General features: G+C 38.8%; 1 protein-coding gene across 1 annotated transcript in view; it reads left to right on the forward strand.

Annotated features, from left to right (window-relative positions):
* LOC137618807 (glycine dehydrogenase (decarboxylating), mitochondrial) overlaps window positions 1–17,638 on the forward strand; it is a 32,202-nt gene that overhangs the window by 4,507 nt on the left and 10,057 nt on the right. Inside the window, exons 2-16 of the mRNA XM_068349013.1 lie at window positions 3,718–3,932; window positions 4,825–4,989; window positions 7,344–7,569; window positions 7,943–8,139; window positions 8,725–8,983; window positions 9,919–10,002; window positions 10,638–10,727; window positions 10,841–11,023; window positions 11,452–11,636; window positions 13,062–13,263; window positions 13,688–13,804; window positions 14,674–14,819; window positions 15,789–15,936; window positions 16,080–16,169; window positions 16,936–17,053. Coding sequence (XP_068205114.1) covers window positions 3,718–3,932; window positions 4,825–4,989; window positions 7,344–7,569; window positions 7,943–8,139; window positions 8,725–8,983; window positions 9,919–10,002; window positions 10,638–10,727; window positions 10,841–11,023; window positions 11,452–11,636; window positions 13,062–13,263; window positions 13,688–13,804; window positions 14,674–14,819; window positions 15,789–15,936; window positions 16,080–16,169; window positions 16,936–17,053 — 2,425 coding nt within the window. The remainder of the gene's footprint in view (window positions 1–3,717; window positions 3,933–4,824; window positions 4,990–7,343; window positions 7,570–7,942; window positions 8,140–8,724; window positions 8,984–9,918; window positions 10,003–10,637; window positions 10,728–10,840; window positions 11,024–11,451; window positions 11,637–13,061; window positions 13,264–13,687; window positions 13,805–14,673; window positions 14,820–15,788; window positions 15,937–16,079; window positions 16,170–16,935; window positions 17,054–17,638) is intronic.

A 17,638-nucleotide genomic window follows, 5' to 3' on the forward strand; every position in this document is an offset into this window, starting at 1 on the left:
TAAATAATAACCAATATGATTCTTATTATAATAAGCAAATCTAGTAAATAAACTATTAAAGAGTAATAATGCTAACTGTATAAACAGGACTATACACAGAGATAATATAACCAGTGAAGGTTTTGAGAATGAAGATGAAACCTGATAAGTAAATAGATAAGGGAAGCGGTTACCCTTATCTATTTCCAAGGCCCTCTTGGCCCTTCTGTTTGAGGCTGGTCAACTTACTGTTTGAAAAAGAGATAAAAGGATTATGAAGATAACCCATCTACCATAAATATGATTGAGAAATACTGTATCATATCCATATAGATTTCACAAGAGAATAGAGAACATACACAAAAATGGATGCAGGTGTATACAATACCGTACAGCGTTCTATAGGCCGGAAAGTAAGCTGCTATCCTAAACACATTTTCTTACCCCAAGATGGGATCTTCTAGGTCTAGCTTATGACTTGGCATTTACTCATCTGTCCCTCATAATGGATAGCAAGGCTGTGTTACCAATGAAATCCATAAAGTCATAAGAGGGGTTGAACTGAGGGCACCTTGAGTGCAAGTCACTGGTGAAAAAGTCGGTTTTTTTATGACGGGCAATATGCCTAAGAAACGCAAGTTCATAATTGGCTCTCGGCATCTTGTACGAGGTCGAGTATGACTGGGGCGAAACCTGTGCATTCAAACACAATCGTGTCCGAAGGTAGATAACAATACGTCCCTCTATCTTGCTCATCTTTCATTTTCCCTCCACTCGAATACCCAAGTTTCTTATCTAGTCTCCTGTTATTAATATTTATGAAGAACTTCCTTATCTAGAGCTACTGATTTCCGATAGAAACAAAGCTTGAATTTATCGTTTTGTCTATGTCTTATCTGTAGAGGGGGTCTTCTTTCTGTTTAAAGGCTTAAAGGCTGCTCATGATATTGCACTATCAAGCAATACAATGTCTTAGAGACTGACCACATTATTATTATTATTATTATTATTATTTGCTAAGCTACAACCCTAGCTGGAAAAGCAAAATGCTATAAGCCCAGGGGCCCCAACAGGGAAAATAGCCCAGTAAGGAAAGGAAAGAAGGAAAAATAAAATATTTTAAGAAGAGTAACATTAAAATAAATATTTCCTATATAAACTATGAAAACTTTAACAAAACAAGAGGAAGAGAAATTAAATAGAATAGTGTGCCTGATTGTACCCTCAAGCAAGAGAACTCTAACCCAAGACAGTGGAAGACCATGGTACAGAGGCTATGGCACTACCCAAGACTAGAGAACAATGGTTTGATTTTGGAGTGTCCTTCTCCTAGAAGAGCTGCTTACCATAGCTAAAGAGTCTCTTCTACCCTTACTAAGAGGAAAGTAGCCACAGAACAAATACAGTGCAGTAGTTAACCCCTTGAGCGAAGAAGAATTGTTTAGTAACCTCAGTGTTGTCAGGTGTGTGAGGACAGAGGAGAATCTGTTAAGAATAGGCCAGACTATTCGGCGTATGTGTAGGCAAAGAGAAAGAACCGTAACCAAAGAGAAGGATCCAACGTAGTACTGTCTGGCCAGTCAAAGGACCCCATAACTCTCTGGCGGTAGTATTTCAACGGGCGGCTGGTGCCTTGGCCAACCTACTACCTATCATATACGTATGATAAGCGCCCAATCCCCCTCTCCACCCAAGCAAGGACCAAGGAGGTTCAGGCAATGGCTGCTCATGACTCCTTAGAAGATAGACCTATAGGCTCCCTTAAACCCTCCCATCCTTCGCTCATAAGGACGGTGAGGTTGCAGCGACCAAAGGGACTAACGAGTTTGACCGGGACTCAACCCCCAGGCTGGCAATCAAAGGGCAAGGATGCTACCAATAGGCCACCAGAAGGTGAAAAGTTCAAGGTGTTATCTTTTCCACCTTTCAAGATTATTTTTAAAGAGGTCTTGGCATTTTGAGGAACCTAAAAATGCGTTTAAGTGCTGTCAATAAACCTTGCGGGGTGTACGGTAGACATGACTCCAGTGTTCCTTTGGCGCCCCAATCTGTTCCCATTTTTTACCTCCGCCAACGAAGTTGGAAGGAGGTTATGTTTTCACCCCTGTTTGAGTTTGTGAACAGCTTCCTGGCCACAATTTTAATCGTGGAGTAATGAAACTTGTAGTGATTAGGCTAGCTGTTATGTAAAACGCTGGAAATGATTAAATTTTGGAATGTCACGGTCAAAGGTCAAGGTCACGGTCAAGCCAAATGTCCAATTCACGTAATCAGCCATAAGTTAGGACATCGTTGTCACAGAAACTTCAAACTTTGTTCATAATTGCGTGTATGAAAATCATGCCAATTAATACATAAGGTCAAATGTCAAGGTCGAGAAATAAGTTGCCACGGCGGAGGTCTGCGCTCTACTGAGTGCCCCTCTAGTTAGTATTATGCACGACTGTCATTCCAGTCTCTCTTTTTTGCTGTGCGACTTCTCCAGTTGTGTATTGGCACTGGAAGGCCATTTGGACCAATGTGAGAAATCTAATATAATTTTCATTAGAATAGCAGTTTTTTTTTTTTTTTTTTGGAGCAAGGAAATAAAGAAACAAGAGACTTAACTCTTATGAAATAGCTGGTTATATGATTATACCGTAGTTTATATAGGAGATATTTATTTTAATGTTGTTACATGTCTTAAAATATTTTATTTTTCCATGTTTCCTTTCCTCACTGGGCTATTTTCCCAGTTGGAGCCCCTGGGCTTATAGCATCCTGCTCTTCCAACTAGGGTTGTAGCTTAGCAACTAGTAATAATAATGATAATAGGAATTACAAAAAAAATGTAGAAAAATTGCTCTTTATAGATGGAAGTATGCTCAGGAGTAATGACAAGTGGTTGACCCTTAAGATAACAACTTAAGATTATGTAGAAAATTATCTCGGCTTACCTGTTGCTTTCCCGTCTCTCTAAAGCCTGAGAGAAGGCTACAAGATCCAAGGAAGGCAGCGGGCACGGAAGAGGCCCTTTGCGTCATTAGGCGTAGAAGGAGATGATGATGATGATGACATCTTGGCTTACCTGTTGCTTTGGAGACAAAGTTCTTTATAGCTACACTTGAACATTTGAGTAGTTTTAATGATGTAGCAGTTAAATTATGAAATATGTTTAATAGAAGTCTTCTAACTTAATGGGTACAGTTTAGAACTTGCGTTAGGGTGAAACATTCTGACAGAGCGCACATCAAAATCTGATTTATAACGTTTAGTGAAAATTATGCCAGTTTGATTTCCGGACATTGTACATTTGCACTCGGTTTATATTATTGCAGTAATTTCACCTAATTATATGTCGGCTGAAAGGAGGATAGATATTAAACACTCCATTGATAATAGGGGATTGGATAATAGATAAAATTTCATCATATGTCCTTCAGATGGGTTGGCAAGAACTAGAAAAAGATTTATAGACAAGAGTTATTAAATTTTGGAAGGTCAAGGTCACGGTCAAGCAAAATGTCCCATTCACGTAATCAGCCATAAGTTTGGACATCGTTGTCACAGAGACTTCAAACTTAGTTCATATTTTAGTATATGAAAATCCACGCCAATTGATACATGTTAAGTCAAAGGTCAAGACATAAGCTGCCGTAGCGGAGGTCTACGCTCTACTGAGTGCCCCTCTAGTTTGTTAAATGTAACTTGTATGATGTACAGTAATATTTAATAAACACCTCAAATTCTTCTTTCCAGTCTCTTGACTCATTGACGGACACCGCCGTCCCCAAAAATATCCGCCTTGGCAGGGACCTCAACGTGGACCCTCCCGTCGGGGAGCATTCCGTCATCAGCAGGATCCAGGAGATATCGGAGAAGAACGAAATCTGGCGCACGTACATCGGCATGGGGTACCACAGGTGCCGCGTTCCGCACGCCATTCTCCGGAACATCTTTGAGAATCCTGGCTGGTAAGTGTGGTTTTTCGCTGGCAGTGGAAAGTATTCCCTTATTGCCTTTGCCACTGCAAACGGTATGTATTCACCCTTGTCTATTTGTTTGCGAGCAACTTTACACAGAAACTAGGGTACCGATTTTGATCAAACTTGGTAGTCATGTTGGGTACGACGCAAGTATGAATCTAACATTTTGGATGAAGTACATCAACGTTCAAGTACGCAGCAGTACTTTGAAAATAATCACATGTTAACGACATTATGCAAAAACAACTAAACCCTTTTCAACGAAACTAGGTGGACATTTGGGCTATGACCCAAGGACAAATCCATTAGATTTTGAAGAAAATACACTATATCGAAGTTCAAATACACAGTGGAGTGCAAAATAAGACTGCATACCCCTCTAGTCTATTTCTGTACTAAGTTCATTATGTGGAGCCTTGGGCTTATAACTTTCCCCTTCTCCAGTTAGGGTTGTAGCTTTGCTTGTGATGACCTAAGCATGTACAATACTTAATATATTACCCAGATTAATCAGTCATTTGCTGTAGAGCGAGAATTATGCAAAACAATGTTAATATCAGTAGCCAGATAATGAGGGAAGTTGTTGTTAATAAAAGTGTCACAATACTGGTTCTATTTATCACAAGTCAGTGAGGTTGATAAATATTACTTTACTATGTTGATGGTATGCGGCAAATTAAATTCATTTTTTGTCTTTCATATAGTGGAGGAGTAGAATTTCTTGTTGATTACCATCATACAGGGTTCTATTAATGAGCTGTACGTATCAAATATAATTTCTGCTTCGTAGTAATCATACATGAAGATAAAATACCTACAGTGCCTATTTAAAAAGACAGGCATCAAACTATTATTTGATCTTTTATCATTTACATTTCAGGACGACACAGTACACACCCTACCAGCCGGAAGTTGCCCAGGGTCGATTAGAGTCTCTTCTCAACTACCAGACGTTGGTTACAGATCTGACGGGCCTTCCAGTGGCCAACGCGTCGCTGCTAGATGAAGGAACGGCGGCCGCTGAGGCCATGGGTTTGGCTTACAGGTATGTTAGTTTCCAATTGGCTTTGGGAGACGTTTAACTTGGGAGGTTGGTAATCCTTGGATCAAAGCTATTCTTTCATATAGTGGCAAGCCTTCACGTTTTTCCAGACTTTTGTATCCTTTAAGATACAGAGGCCTTGCTTCCTTGGTGTGCCAATTCCTGAATTTCTTCCTTTCTCTGATTTCCATTGTCTGTAGGTTCCTACGCCTTCTTTTCCTAGCCTGTAATTTTATTGACTTTTGTTACGTAATTGTTGAAAGGAATGACAAGTAGAGAAATTATTTGAACCTCCCAAACTCTAGGTCAGTTTTATAAGTGTATGAATTATTTAGAGGTGCTAATTCATCGTTAGGTAGAACATAGCACCCTGAGATATGATGGGGAAGTGTGTGCTATTGTTCCAGAATCATTTCAATTGTTAAGGGGCTGTAAATGAGTTGAAGCGACTTCCCTCTTTGGTCTGCTAGGGAACAAGCTTTGCTTGAAGCTGGGTTAGAAAACAAACCAGTTTTATTGTATGGAATTTGGCACCTTTGGAAATGTCGATATTAACCCTTTTACCCCCAGGCTATTGGAACTTTCCAACCCTTAACCCCCAGGGGTTATTTTTTATTCAAGCACATTTTGCAGTATATATTTTTCAAATTGCTGTAACAGCCTTAATTTTTTTCATAGAGAGGTCAGGTTGGTCTCATTCTCTTGGAAAATGCCTGGAGTTTCTCAAAAAATTATCAAAAAAATACCCAAGAAAATTGTAAATAGCAGTTTTTTGCAAGGACGTACCGGTACGTCCATGGGGATAAAGGGATGTGTTTTGTGAAACGTACCAGTACGTCCTTTGGTGGTAAAAGGTTTAACGAGTTTTCATTATAACGTCCCTAAAAGAGACTACAGAGAGTCCTCAGCTTACAAAACGTAATAGGTTCCAAGAAGCTGTAAGTTGAACTTTATTAAATTTTGGCCTAGGGTAGGCTTTGCCTAACTCACATGCCTACGATTTTCAGCTGCAGAAGTCGATGAATAATCCCGTTTCATATTGAATGTCGTCTTGCTTACTGCATCAAATTATATCAGTATTTCATTATGAACTTTTGATACAATATCTGAAATTTATGATTTCAGTTAGATTTGTAAGTTAAGGACCTTCTGCTATTAACCCTTTAAGTGCAAATCCTCCACCAAATCTGGCGCTCAACCCATACAACCTTATGTTCCTATGGAAAATACAAAGCACTGTCCTTTAGGGCAGTCTATGTGATGCTATTGCTCAAGGGCACGGTTTGTCTGTCCTCTGCGTCAGTGTCTCCTGATGATGTCTGCGGTGGTTCTATTCCCCCCCCCCTCGCTGGGGTCCCCAGGTTCGAAAGGACATGGTTCCCCTTGCATCACCCCTCCCGCCCTTCTCACGTGCTTCGCCCCAACCCATGGGAATACACTGACCATGCCCTTCACCACAGACATCACCAAGATCTACCGAAAGGTCAATGGTTTGTATGGCTAGGAAAGATACAAATGACTAATAAATTGTTCGTTTTTGGATATTTTTCTTTACTCATTTTAGCTCAAAAACTATACAAGATACGACTTTAGAAAATTTATTGTCGTACAGATGAATGAATATTCCTCGCATTGATATATAACGTTACGTATTTTGTAAGATTTCATATGTAAACAATAAGAAACCGGGAAAACTTATAATTATTGGGCGTATAATACGTCCAATGGCGTTCATAGTTAAACTTGGATTTGTCATTCCATTTGTACCTAACTGTGTGGTATGTAATTAATAGCTCAACATTCTTGGTCTTGATATATTATACCTACGTCCTTGTAATTATTGCTGGTACGTACTTATGTGAGTGTCGTATGTAACAACGTTTGTGATATCGTACGTCTGCTTTCTCCTAAGTTGTTATAAAGCTTTTGATACAGTGAAAGATTAAACCCAATTTGAAAATCATAACCATATAATTTTTCTTTTTCAAGATTGGCCATTGTTAAGGAAAGGTATGTTTAATGTTTACTTGGAATTATTTAGGAAAACTTTTAGAATTTTTAAAGGTAGATGGTTCTCCATTGGACATAGTGCATTAAGATGTTTGATGTAATACGTAGAAATTGTCATTGGTATCATATTATGATAAAGTTAACTAACTCTGCCTTGTCTTATAATTCATCATGAAATACATTAATAAAGATAACTTTTGAATTTTATCGTGAATGTAAGTGAAGCAACTTTAACAAATTTAACACTGTAAGAATGTGACTTAACATTGACAATTTTACCACCGTAAGAATTATGTCGGAAATACTGTAACCCTTGATTTGTACGTCCATTCCTCGCTGCCTTTCAGACAGAACAAACGCCGGAAAGTCTACCTGTCGGACAAGCTCCACCCACAGACATTAGCCGTGGTCCAGACACGTGCCATTCCCTTGGGACTGGAAGTTCTGATTGGCGACGTGTTCGACATCGACTTCACGAATCGCGATGCATGTGCCGTGCTCATCCAGTATCCCGACACAGAAGGAAACATCAAGGACTTCAGTAAGGTCATTGAAGAGGCCCAGAGTAACGGAGTAAGTATAAGGACGAGCGAGACTGAGTTTTGATCGTGTTTCGTCTTACGAGAGGGTTTACTTGATATATGTACAAAGCGTTTATATTTATGTGATGTAAGTAAAACCAGTAGTTTTAAGTGTGCCACTCGGATGTCGTAAAACGACAGCCAGAAAGAAAATAGATAATTTTGGTCCTTAATAATGTATATTAATGCTAAAGTAAAGTATAATTCCGTAAATGTGCTACTCGGATGTCGTAAAACGAAAAAAAGAAAATAAATAATTTTGGTCCTTAACAATGTATATTAATGCTAAAGTAAAGTTTAATTCCGTTATTCCATCTTTAATTTTCTGTACGTAAAATTCAGCCCTTATTCTTTTCACCCCCCAGACCATGGTGGTATGCGCTACAGATCTCCTGTCGCTTGCTTTACTCAAGCCGCCTGGAGACCTCGGCGTGGACATAGCAGTCGGGACGTCGCAGCGACTCGGCATTCCCCTGGGTTATGGTGGACCCCATGCTGGTTTCTTTGCTTGCAAGAGCCCCTTGGTGCGACTCATGCCTGGCCGTATGATCGGCGTTACCAGGTGGGTTGGTGCAGCGGAGTACGACTGCATAATATAATTTTTTTATTCTATTAGCAACATTCAAGTTGTAGCTTCTCTGAGAGTGCGTCAGCTGGAACGTCATTTAGTAACCTGACGATTGTTCAAACACAGTCGAAGGATAAATAAATGAATGTTAATTAATAGTATTTTTCTATTGTAGACATATAGTAGGCATTTTTAAAAAATTACTTTAGTGCTATGTATATTATTTCTAGTTTTGATTGGCACGTATTTATTGCATTTATTTTTGTATCGTGTTATGATAGTGAAGCATTTATCTTTCATATGCTATAGTCCTTTTTTTTTCCTTGTTGGTGGCGGCATTACAAAAGCATGCTTAGTAGAGTACTATTTTCCTTGACAGGTCCTAAACCTGTCATGCATTGCCTGGTAAATAGATGAGCTTTATTTCAGAAGAATACTCAACATCGCTTGATCATTTGATTCATATATTGCTTGTACGTCACTTGCCCATGCATAATTTTCCTCCCAAAAGTTCTCGGTATTGCCAGCTGCTTGTATTTTGAACTTCCAAGTTTCTACATGACCTTATACACCTTATAGGGACGCAAACGGGAAGGACTGCTACCGTCTGGCCCTCCAGACTCGCGAGCAGCACATCCGCCGAGACAAGGCCACCAGCAACATCTGCACGGCTCAGGCTCTGCTGGCAAACATGTCGGCCATGTTCGGAGTCTACCACGGTCCCGAGGGCCTGAAGAACATAGCTAACCGCGTGCACAATGCCACTATTGTCCTGGCCAGGGGACTCCAGGGGTCTGGCCATATCATTGATAACGAATGCTACTTTGACACGCTGAAGGTATTAATGTGTGGCTTTGTTCGTAAACATGATTCTCACAACTTGATAACCCAAGCGGGGTATAATACAGTGCCTGTCAGTAGGTCTTCCTTGGGAACGTAACGATTCAATCGTGACAGTTAATTCAGAATGTTTCAACATTTCATCGTTGTTTCCCGTTAGGTTGCGATCAAGGTACTTTTTTCATGACTTATACTTTTTAGATAGCTTGATACCAAGCTATAAGCCTGGAGTCTTGGGTGCTTTTCATCGAGTGTTGAAATCCTAACCCTTGTTACCACAGCAAAGTCGCTTGTTAAAGTCTGTTCAGATAGGTATTTTTATGTAATTACTGCATACACAAGAAGAAAGTTTTTATTAGCACATTATTACAGTGTATTTCAGATAACTATTGGTACAGTTTGCTTAGGTTTACTCGAGATGATCTGAAACGAATCAAAATATTATGATGTCGCTTATTATCAAAGGCATTTAGGGTAATATTGATTAGCAGCACAAAGTGATTCTACAATTCATAATCGAATCCTTATTGGTGGCATTTTCATTTATATTATCCATCGTATAGCATATAGGAATGTTGGAAGTTGCCCTTCATAGCATTATAGTAAAACGTAAAATCATAATCATTTACTGAAGGCAACCAGCACTTTGTCAGGTGAGAAGCAAAGAAGCCCTTTAGAATACAACTGCCCGTCTTTATTGTTGAAAATCCCATATACTGTATTTACTCTTTATTATTTTTAGTGCTTTCAAATTGCATCTTGCCTCTCATTACTCCAAGCTACGCAGCATGTAAAGCACGACGAGCTATCTGTATTGCATAGTGTAATGTTTGAATACGAAGTCATTCCTCCAAAAAGTAGAGAAATGCCGAAAACAATAGCCGAGATCTTTGTCTTACGGGTTGACTGATCGTTCGCTAATTTTCATTGAAGGTAAACGCCACGCTGGCCACGAGTGAGATCCGGATGAGAGCGCAACAGAAGCAGATAAATCTCCGCTATTACAGGGATGATACGGTGAGTGGTTTTATACACGTACTGTATTGAGTGATGATGTTAAACTGCAAACCAATCTTTTTGTTTTTGTTGAAGGTTCTCAGCTTGCAAACGTTTATGATTTCAGTTTGATTTGTGTTCGTTATCTCCAAACGTTTGCAAGCTGAGGACCTTTTACTCACTGACCATTGTTGTTTTGGCTAGTTTTTAATGGCCGGATGCCTTTCCTGCCGCCAACCCTCCCCATTTACCCGGGCTTGGGACCGGCAGCAAGTTGAGGCTGGCTCAAACTGAAATCATAAATTCATATATATTAGAATTTCAAAATGAGATACTGTAATTAAACTATAATATACTGTACAGTAATTTAATATATTAAGCAAGATGACATTTGTAATATGAAACTTCCTATTTCTTGACTATTGCAGCTGAAAATCGTTGTTAAGTGAGTTAGATGAAGTCGCCTTAGGATAAAATTTTATAAAATTTGACTTCAGATATCTTGAAAACTATTGTTTATAAGATGAGATTTTTTGGATTTATATTTTCATAGTTCTTCCATGATTGCGTTTCTGTTTTAGAAACATATTTCAACTTCGGCGCAACAGGAGCCGCATAACACTGGGTGTCATCTTTCTAACGTCGATTACTTTCAGGTCGGCATAGCGTTAGACGAGACCATCGAGAAGGAGGATCTAGACGACCTGTTTTGGGTATTCAACTGCAAGAATACGACTGCCGAAAAGGTACTAATTTACTAATTTTTCAATTGCTTTATAATTTTTGAACGCTAGTTCGTAGCGTTTGATAACTGGTCCGCCACAGTATCAGATAATAAGACTCGTCTCCTTGCCGACAGATCGCCGCGAACATGGGAGATGCAACCCCAAAGGAGCACATATCGAACAGCAGTTTTGTCAGGACTTCGAAGTACCTGACGCATCCCATCTTCAACACGTACCACTCGGAGGCTCAGCTTGTTCGCTACATGAAGATTCTGGAGAACAAAGACGTGTCTCTCGTTCACTCCATGATCCCGCTGGTAGGATTTGCCATTAAATTGTTATTATTCATTTAACCCTTTTACCCCCAAAGAACGTACTGGTACGTTTCACAAGAGCCATCCCTTTACCCCCATGGACGTACCGGTACGTCCTTGCAAAAAAATGCTATAAAATTTTTTTTTCATATTTTTGATAATTTTTTAGAAAATTCAGGCATTTTCCAAGAGAAAGAGACCAAACTGACCTCTCTCTGACAAAAATTAAGGCTGTTAGAGCAATTTAAAAAAAATATACTGCAAAATGTTCTTGAAAAAAAATAACCCCTGGGGGTTAAGGGTTGGAAAGTTCCAAATAGCCTGGGGGTAAAAGGTTAATAAATACTGTATAAACATGTCATCATGGAAAAGGCAATTGGGGAAGCCATCTGTTCAACGTAACACGGTTCTTTAAACATCTTTGTCCGTAGGGTTCTTGTACAATGAAGCTTAACAGCACCACGGAGATGATGCCCTGCAGTTTCCCTCACTTTACCGAGCTTCATCCCTTCGTACCTCCAGAGCAGGCTCTAGGATACCGTTTGTTGTTCGAGGAGCTGGAGCACGACCTGTGCGAGATTACCGGATACGACAAAATATCCTTCCAACCGAACAGGTACGTAGAATCTTTTATGTTAGTACAAACAGGTAAATCAGTTGTTGATTGCGGATGATACTGTACTGGTTGCAGGCGCAGAAGAGAAGCTTGGACGATTAGTGACAGAATTTGGAAGGGTGTGTGAGAGAAGGAAGTTGAGAGTTAATGTGGGTAAGAGTAAGGTTATGAGATGTACGAGAAGGGAAGGTGGTGCAAGGTTGAATGTCATGTTGAATGGAGAGTTACTTGAGGAGGTGGATCAGTTTAAGTACTTGGGGTCTGTTGTTGCAGCAAATGGAGTGGAAGCAGATGTACGTCAGAGAGTCAATGAAGGTTGCAAAGTGTTGGGGGCAGTTAAGGGAGTAGTAAAAAATAGAGGGTTGGGCATGAATGTAAAGAGAGTTCTATATGAGAAAGTGATTGTACCAACTGTGATGTATGGATCGGAGTTGTGGGGAATGAAAGTGATGGAGAGACAGAAATTGAATGTGTTTGAGATGAAGTGTCTAAGGAGTATGGCTGGTGTATCATGAGTAGATAGGGTTAGGAACGAAGTGGTGAGAGTGAGAACGGGTGTAAGAAATGAGTTGGCAGCTAGAGTGGATATGAATGTGTTGAGGTGGTTTGGCCATGTTGAGAGAATGGAAAATGGCTGTCTGCTAAAGAAGGTGATGAATGCAAGAGTTGATGGGAGAAGTATAAGAGGAAGGCCAAGGTTTGGGTGGATGGATGGAGTGAAGAAAGCTCTGGGTGATAGGAGGATAGATGTGAGAGAGGCAAGAGAGCGTGCTAGAAATAGGAATGAATGGCGAGCGATTGTGACAAAGTTCTGGTAGGCCCTGCTGCTGCCTCCGATGCCTTAGATGACCGCGGAGGTAGCAGCAGTAGGGGATTCAGCATTATGAAGCTTCATCTGTGGTGGAAATGTGGGAGGGTGGGCTGTGGCACCCTAGCAGTACCAGCTGAACTCGGTCGAGTCCCTTGTTAGGCTGGAGGAACGTAGAGAGTAGAGGTCCCCTTTTTTGTTTTGTTTCTTTTGTTGATGTCGGCTAACCCCCAAAATTGGGGGAAGTGCCTTGGTATATGTATGTATGACAAACAGGTACATAAAATCTTTTACGTGCATTATGAACAGGTGTGTAAAATATTTTACGTGCATTATGTAGTTAATTAAAGGCTATTAAAGTTCTCCCGTATACTCATTTTAGTTATTTCCTTTTTATTTACCCATTTTTTAATTTTCTATACTACATTACGAGCTTACCTTTATCAAATACAGGGCCCTTGGCAGGAAGAGGCAAGGTATGTAGTCTTACATGTATTACGTAGCCGATTAAAATCTATTAAAGTTATTTACTTTTATGTATTAATTTCTTAGTATTTTGGGGACGAGCTTATATTAATCAGTGGAAAGTCTGACATTGCAAATTGTCTTTGCCCCAGTGGTGCCCAGGGAGAATACGCGGGATTGCGAGCCATCATGTCGTACCTGGACGCCAAGGGTGAGGGACATCGCAACGTGTGTCTCATCCCAACCTCGGCTCACGGAACAAATCCCGCCTCCGCCCAGATGGCCGGTATGAAGGTCGAGACGGTTAACGTAAACAAGGAGGGCTCCATCGACTACAGACATCTAGTGGCCAAGGTTATTTTCCCACTTGGTTTTGTTTATAATTGAATTTAAGTTTGAAGGATTTCATGTAGTGTTAAACATTCAATCCTAATAATTAACCCTTTTACCCCCAATGCCCTTTACCCCCATGTATGTACCGGTACGTCCTTTACAAAAAACATGTTTTATATTTTTTTTGCATATTTTTGATAACTTTATGGGAAACTTCAGGCATTTTCCAAAAGAATTGAGACCAACCTGACCTCTCTATGACGAAAGTTAAGGCTGTTAGAGCAATTTAAAAAAAATATATTGCAAAATGTGCTTGAAAAAGAAAACGCCTTGGGGTTAAGGGTTGGAAAGTTCTAAATAGCCTGCGGGTAAAAGGGTTAATAATTGAATGTAAATTTGAATTATTTCATGTAGTGTTTAAACATACGATTCTGACATTTCACAGATTGAGAAGCACCGTAAAAATCTCGCCTGTTTGATGATCACGTACCCTTCGACTAACGGCGTCTTTGAGGACAACGTGAAGGACGTATGCAACATGGTTCACGAGGCCGGCGGTCAGGTGAGCGAGATATTTCGTGCTCTGCATTTAAATGAGGAGTGTAGTAAAGCTATTGATGTTCCATTGAAAACTAATAGAAGTACAGTAGGTTTAGTTGGGCATTCAGTTTGTTGGAATTTCAGTTGGAGTAACGTGTTTAGTTTCATAATTTTGCAGCGTATCTTAGAGCCAGTATTATCCTATATACCTCCAAGTAGTTGCTGGTTTTCTATTGAAAAGTTATTTGAATTTAAAATGGATAGTTTATGCAAAGTTTAGATTTTCCTTTGAACATTATAGTTCTCGTGAACTGAATGATTGAAATCTTTTTCTAAAATTTTCATCAGTGCCTGTCATGTTCAATTGATGTTTGCAAAATTAATAGAAGAAATTGTTATATTTTTATGGTCTTACTGAAAAATTTTTCATCTTTACTCTCGTCATATTTATAGATAAATGGGTGATATATTGTCCTGATTTCCTTATTCCTTGATTTCACGTCAGCCCCGGTTGAAAAACAAAACCTTAATGATGGTAAAAATTTAATTTATACGATTATTATACAAGTAGTTGAATCAGTAGTTTCAAAAGCTCAAACTTGCAACAAATGGTTTAGTTGAAGAGGCTGACATGTCTTTTTATAATTTATATATGAAATATCTTTATTAATGTTGTTACCGTTTTTAAAATATTTTATTTTCATTGTTCATTATTTCTCGTATCGTTTATTTATCTCATTTCCTTTCCTCACTGGGCTATTTTTCCCTGTTGAAACTCATGGGCTTATAGCATCTTGCTTTTCCAACTAGGGTTGTAGCTTAGCTGGTAATAATAATAATAATAATTGTAGGACGCAATTATCTGTGAAATTTTCCCCTGTACATTACCAGGTATATCTGGACGGAGCCAACATGAACGCCCAAGTGGGTCTGTGCCGTCCGGGAGACATCGGATCCGACGTCTCGCATCTCAACCTGCACAAGACCTTCTGCATCCCCCACGGAGGAGGCGGGCCTGGAATGGGACCCATTGGAGTGTAAGGAAGGAAAACAGTTGTGAATTTTAATCTGGGGTCGTTGAGTTGCGAAAAATAGGCTTGGAATCTTTTCTATATTGATTTTAAATAAAGGAATTACCGTATGTTCATACTAAATAGTATTTCGGATATTGTATCACAAGTTCATAATGATATATTTTAATAGAATAATATTAACTTAAAGCAGTAAGCAAGATGACATTTGCAATATGAAACATGACTATTTGTTGACTTTTTACAGCTGAAAATAGTAGGAATGAGTTAGGTGAACCCTACCGTAGGGCAAAATTTAACATGATTCTACTTATAAAAAGCTTAGATTCTTAGAACCTATTATGTTTTTAAGTTGAGGACTTTCTATAGATATGTACATTTTATCTATGTACTAAGATATGTACCCTTTTAGTTTTAACATTCATAAACTGGGACAGTTTCAGTTGTTGTAAAGGAACTATTGTACTGTACCTTCGTACATAGTTGTATAATTGTACTGATTGGGCATTATTTTAGAATGGGAGTGGATATAGATATATGAATTTATTTCCAAATTGAAATTATGTATATATTAACCCTTTTACCCCCAATGGACGTACTGGTACGTTTCACAAAACTCATCCCTTTAATTCCATGGACGTAGCGGTACAGCCTTGCAAAAAACTGCTATTTACATTTTTTTTTGCATATTTTTTATAACTTTATAAGAAACTTCGGGCATTTTCCAAAAGAATGAGACCAACCTGACCTCTCTATGACAAAAATTAAGGCTGTTAGAGCAATTTAAAAAATATATATTGCAAAATGTGCTTGAAAAAAAAAAATGCCTCGGGGTTAATGGTTGGAAAGTTCCAAATAGCCTGGGGGGTAAAAGGGTTAAAGTAACTACACGTTTGTTTTCATAATTCATAAGATCATCTCGATTCCTAACGCTGTAAAGAACGTTTAATTTTGAGATCCGATTCTGACTTGCAGGAAGCTACACTTGGAACCCTATTTGCCCAGTCACCCTATTGTCGATCCCATGGCACTGATGAAGAAGCGCTCTCGTAGTTTCGGCGTCGTGTCCGCCGCCCCTTACGGCTCCGCGGCCATTCTGCCCATTTCTTGGGCTTACGTTAAGGTGGGTATATTGTTTTTATGTTGCGTTGCTTATTAGGTAGACTCGATAAACTTACTAGTTCGTTCATTCTTAGTTGATTTGAGGAAATACTCTGTTCGTCAGGTTTTTGTTGAGTTATTTATTCAATGTATTCTTTTTCGCAGATGATGGGACCCAAAGGACTTCGAGAAGCTACTCAGGTGGCGATCTTGAATGCCAACTACATGGCCAAACGATTGGAAAAACACTACAAGGTAAATTCTATTGTTTTATCATGTTTTTCTCAGTTAGGGTTTAGAAATATTTGAAATACTGTATTAGCAGGTTTTAAAATTAAAATGGGTCTTCCTTAAGAGGGGAGTTTTGACAAAAAAAATTGTATTTGTCGTATTGGATTCCCTGTTCTAACCTTTATATCCTTGTTTCTTTTCCTAAATGGGCTATTTTTCCCTATTGAAGCCCTTGGGCTTATAGCATCCTGCTTTTGCAACTAGAGTTATAGCCTAGCTTGTTATAAAATAATAATAATAATGACAACAGGAATGTCTTTAGAGACCACACAACAGTGTAACCCAAAAACGATAACATTGTTAAATTGAATGCTGCAAATAACAGTTTAGATTTAAAACTGTGGAGTAATGGCATACATATACATACATATACCAAGGCACTAACCCCAATTTTGGGGGGTAGCCGACATCAAATGAAACAAAAACAAAAAGGGGACCTCTACTCTCTACGTTCCTCCCAGCCTGACATAGAGAGTAGAGGTCCCCATTTTGTTTTTGTTTCATTTGTTGATGAGGAAAGGGAAAAAAAGTTTTGACTTGATTTTTTTTAGAATTAATTGCATATATGTGCTGATCATCTTAATTTGAAATTAATACTGTCTAGGTTATAACCGTTCAGCAAAGGTGAGAGTGTAATGTATAATTTTGACTGCTAATGAGAATGGTACCAAGTATATTATTAACTAAGGTTATAAATTCAAGCTCTGTACGTCTTTACTTTACTCCTAAGGTATTGTACAGAGGGAACTGCGGTCTGGTAGCTCACGAGTTCATCCTCGACATGAGAGACTTCAAGAAAACCGCCGGTATCGAGGCGACAGACATTGCTAAACGTCTTCAGGATTACGGTAGTACAACTTATAATGTATTTCTTAGTATAGGAGATACTTGAATCTCAATAGTTGTTTTTTGACAAAATTATGACAGAGAGGAATCTTACTTTTGAAAAGGAATAACTCTTTATGCAAAGGTGACACTGGGTAACCTTGTGGATTTAACCCTGGATAGGTACGCTACTCGGACACCCCTTTAAGGGTATACTCGGTCGCGCGCGACCCCGACTCCGAAAAAAAAAATCAGGAAAAATTTAGTTATGCATCAATCTGTATTGTTTGACTTGCTAAAAATACTTCAAAGAATGCTAAAAACTACTGAAAATATAAATGATACCCATCTACAAAATAACTATTTATTGGAAATATATTAAAAATTTAAGTATACAAAAAAAAGACGACGTAAATATTCACAAAAAATAGAAATATACATATACATATAAATCCCTTTAGGGACACTTTCTTAGATGGCAAAGCAACAGCGTGTAATTGCTGGAAATGAGTTGGACCCATAGAAGTCAAGATCTGAAATGAGAAAAAAAGGGTAACTTTTTTTGGCCAAAAAAATTTGTCCAAATTTCATGAATTTTTTTTGGTACC

This window comes from Palaemon carinicauda, chromosome 25 (genome assembly GCF_036898095.1).
Source record: "Palaemon carinicauda isolate YSFRI2023 chromosome 25, ASM3689809v2, whole genome shotgun sequence".
Taxonomy (NCBI): Eukaryota; Metazoa; Arthropoda; class Malacostraca; order Decapoda; family Palaemonidae; genus Palaemon; species Palaemon carinicauda.